This window comes from Neoarius graeffei, chromosome 13 (assembly GCF_027579695.1).
Source record: "Neoarius graeffei isolate fNeoGra1 chromosome 13, fNeoGra1.pri, whole genome shotgun sequence".
In the NCBI taxonomy this organism is placed as follows: domain Eukaryota; kingdom Metazoa; phylum Chordata; class Actinopteri; order Siluriformes; family Ariidae; genus Neoarius; species Neoarius graeffei.
This window is the reverse complement of record NC_083581.1, coordinates 31,800,764-31,803,325: the sequence shown is the minus strand read 5'-3', so window position 1 is coordinate 31,803,325 and position 2,562 is coordinate 31,800,764. Positions and strand designations below refer to the sequence as shown.

General features: G+C 47.1%; 1 protein-coding gene across 1 annotated transcript; it reads left to right on the top strand.

The window, feature by feature from the left end:
* The first annotated feature begins 505 nt into the window (after positions 1–505).
* LOC132896582 (tubulin alpha-1 chain-like) lies at positions 506–2,358 on the top strand. Its single transcript, XM_060937523.1, has 4 exons — positions 506–683; positions 797–945; positions 1,023–1,972; positions 2,247–2,358. The coding sequence occupies exons 1-4, from the start codon at positions 563–565 to the stop codon at positions 2,356–2,358; spliced, it is 1,332 nt and encodes a 443-aa protein (XP_060793506.1). The 5' UTR covers positions 506–562.
* The last annotated feature ends 204 nt before the right edge of the window (positions 2,359–2,562 follow it).

The window sequence follows — 2,562 nt, the reverse complement described above, 5'->3', positions numbered from 1 at the left end:
TCTAGCAGCTTCTGTCTTCTTATTGCAAGTTTCTTTGGCCGATGCCATTACGAAAATTGCAATTTTTTTTTCCTGTGTGAAATGCAAGCATTGTTTGTTTACGGAAATCAATGCCTCTAATATGGCGCACATCCAGGACTTTCGTGTTTTGGTGACGGCGGTGAAAACACTCTACACGAGTCTGCAGTGACCATTTTATATCAGGTAAATTAATAATTAGTAATGTTACATCATATTTACATGTATGTTGTAGAAATTCATGAATGAGAAGTCAATGTTTTGGGTAAAAAGGGTCTAAACAGAGTTTGTGTTTCTCAGTATATGTGCCAACGGTATTTCGCTTAGCTATAAGTTGACTTTGTTTTTCTTTTTTTTAAACTATGTAAAATACAGCTTCATGATGTAGCACATGTATGACTGCACTGTTTGAGTAAGTATACATTGTGCTTTCTTCCCACAGCGCGAGTGTATATCGATCCACGTAGGTCAGGCAGGTGTCCAGATTGGAAATGCCTGCTGGGAGCTCTACTGTCTTGAGCATGGTATCCAGCCAGACGGCCAGATGCCCAGTGACAAAACCATCGGGGGTGGAGATGATTCCTTCAACACTTTCTTCAGTGAGACTGGAGCTGGAAAGCATGTCCCCAGGGCTGTGTTTGTAGATCTGGAGCCCACGGTCATAGGTCAGATTAAGATCTTTTGGTGCTGAGAATCCCCTTCCCCTTTTTTTTTAAATTCATTAATGTTTAGCGTATTTGACTGTTCAGTTTCCCCATATTTTGGGCTTTTCCTTTAGATGAGGTCCGCACTGGAACATACCGCCAACTGTTCCACCCTGAGCAGCTCATCACAGGGAAGGAGGATGCTGCAAACAACTACGCTCGTGGTCACTACACAATTGGCAAGGAAATTATTGATTTGGTGTTGGATAGGATACGCAAACTGGTGAGTATCAGCAAACTGTCTAACTTTCTAATACGAATACATTTATGTTATTTGTAATTTCTTATGATTCCTTACAGGCTGACCAGTGCACAGGTCTCCAGGGTATCCTGGTCTTCCACAGCTTTGGTGGTGGAACTGGTTCTGGTTTCACCTCCCTGCTGATGGAGCGCCTGTCTGTTGACTACGGTAAGAAGTCCAAGCTGGAGTTCTCCATCTACCCAGCTCCCCAGGTGTCTACTGCTGTGGTGGAGCCCTACAACTCTGTCCTGACCACTCACACCACCTTAGAGCACTCTGACTGTGCCTTCATGGTGGACAACGAGGCCATCTATGACATTTGCCGTAGGAACCTTGATATTGAGCGTCCTACTTACTCTAACCTGAATAGGCTGATTGGGCAAATTGTGTCCTCCATCACTGCCTCTTTGCGTTTTGATGGTGCCCTCAATGTCGATCTTGCTGAATTCCAGACCAACTTGGTGCCCTATCCCCGTATTCATTTCCCATTGGTCACCTATGCTCCCGTGATCTCTGCAGAGAAGGCTTACCATGAGCAGCTCTCTGTGGCTGAAATCACAAATGCCTGCTTTGAGCCAGCCAATCAGATGGTGAAATGTGACCCACGTCACGGCAAGTACATGGCCTGCTGCATGCTTTACCGTGGTGATGTGGTGCCTAAAGATGTGAATGCTGCTATTGCTACCATCAAGACCAAGCGCACCATCCAGTTTGTGGACTGGTGTCCTACTGGGTTCAAGGTGGGCATCAACTACCAGTCCCCCACTGTGGTCCCAGGTGGAGACCTGGCCAAGGTGCAGAGGGCTGTGTGCATGCTGAGCAACACCACGGCAATTGCTGAGGCCTGGGCTCGTCTTGATCACAAATTTGATCTGATGTATGCCAAGCGTGCATTTGTGCACTGGTATGTTGGTGAGGGTATGGAGGAGGGTGAGTTCTCTGAGGCCAGAGAGGACATGGCTGCTCTGGAGAAGGATTATGAGGAGGTTGGTGCTGATTCCATTGAAGGTGAGGGAGAGGAAGAAGGAGAGGAGTACTAGTGTGAGAACAAAAAGTGGAAATTAAAACTGGTGTCCCACTGGGTTCAAGGTGGACGTCAACTACCAGCCCCCCACTGTGGTTCCAGGTGGAGACCTGGCCAAGGTGCAGAGGGCTCTGTGCATGCTGAGCAACACCACAGCTATTGCTGAGGCCTGGGCTTGTCTTGATCACAAATTTGATCTGATGTACGCCAAACATGCTTTTGTGCACTGGTATGTTGGTGAGAATATGGAGGAGGAGGAGGAGTTCTCTAAGGCCAGAGAGGACATGGCTGCCCTGGAAAAGGATTATGAGGAGGATGGTGCTGATTCCATTGAAGGTGAGGGAGAGGAAGAAGGAGGAGAGGAGTACTAGTGTGAGAACAAAAAGTGGAAATTAAAACTGGTGCCCCACTTGGTTCAAGGTGGGCATCAACTACCAGCCCCCCACTGTGGTTCCAGGTGGAGACCTAGCCAAGGTGCAGAGTAGGGATGAGCGATACCAAACTTTTTCCACGCGATACAATACAGACACTTTCTGTTAGAACTTTAACAATACTGATGCTGTACTACTCTTAAA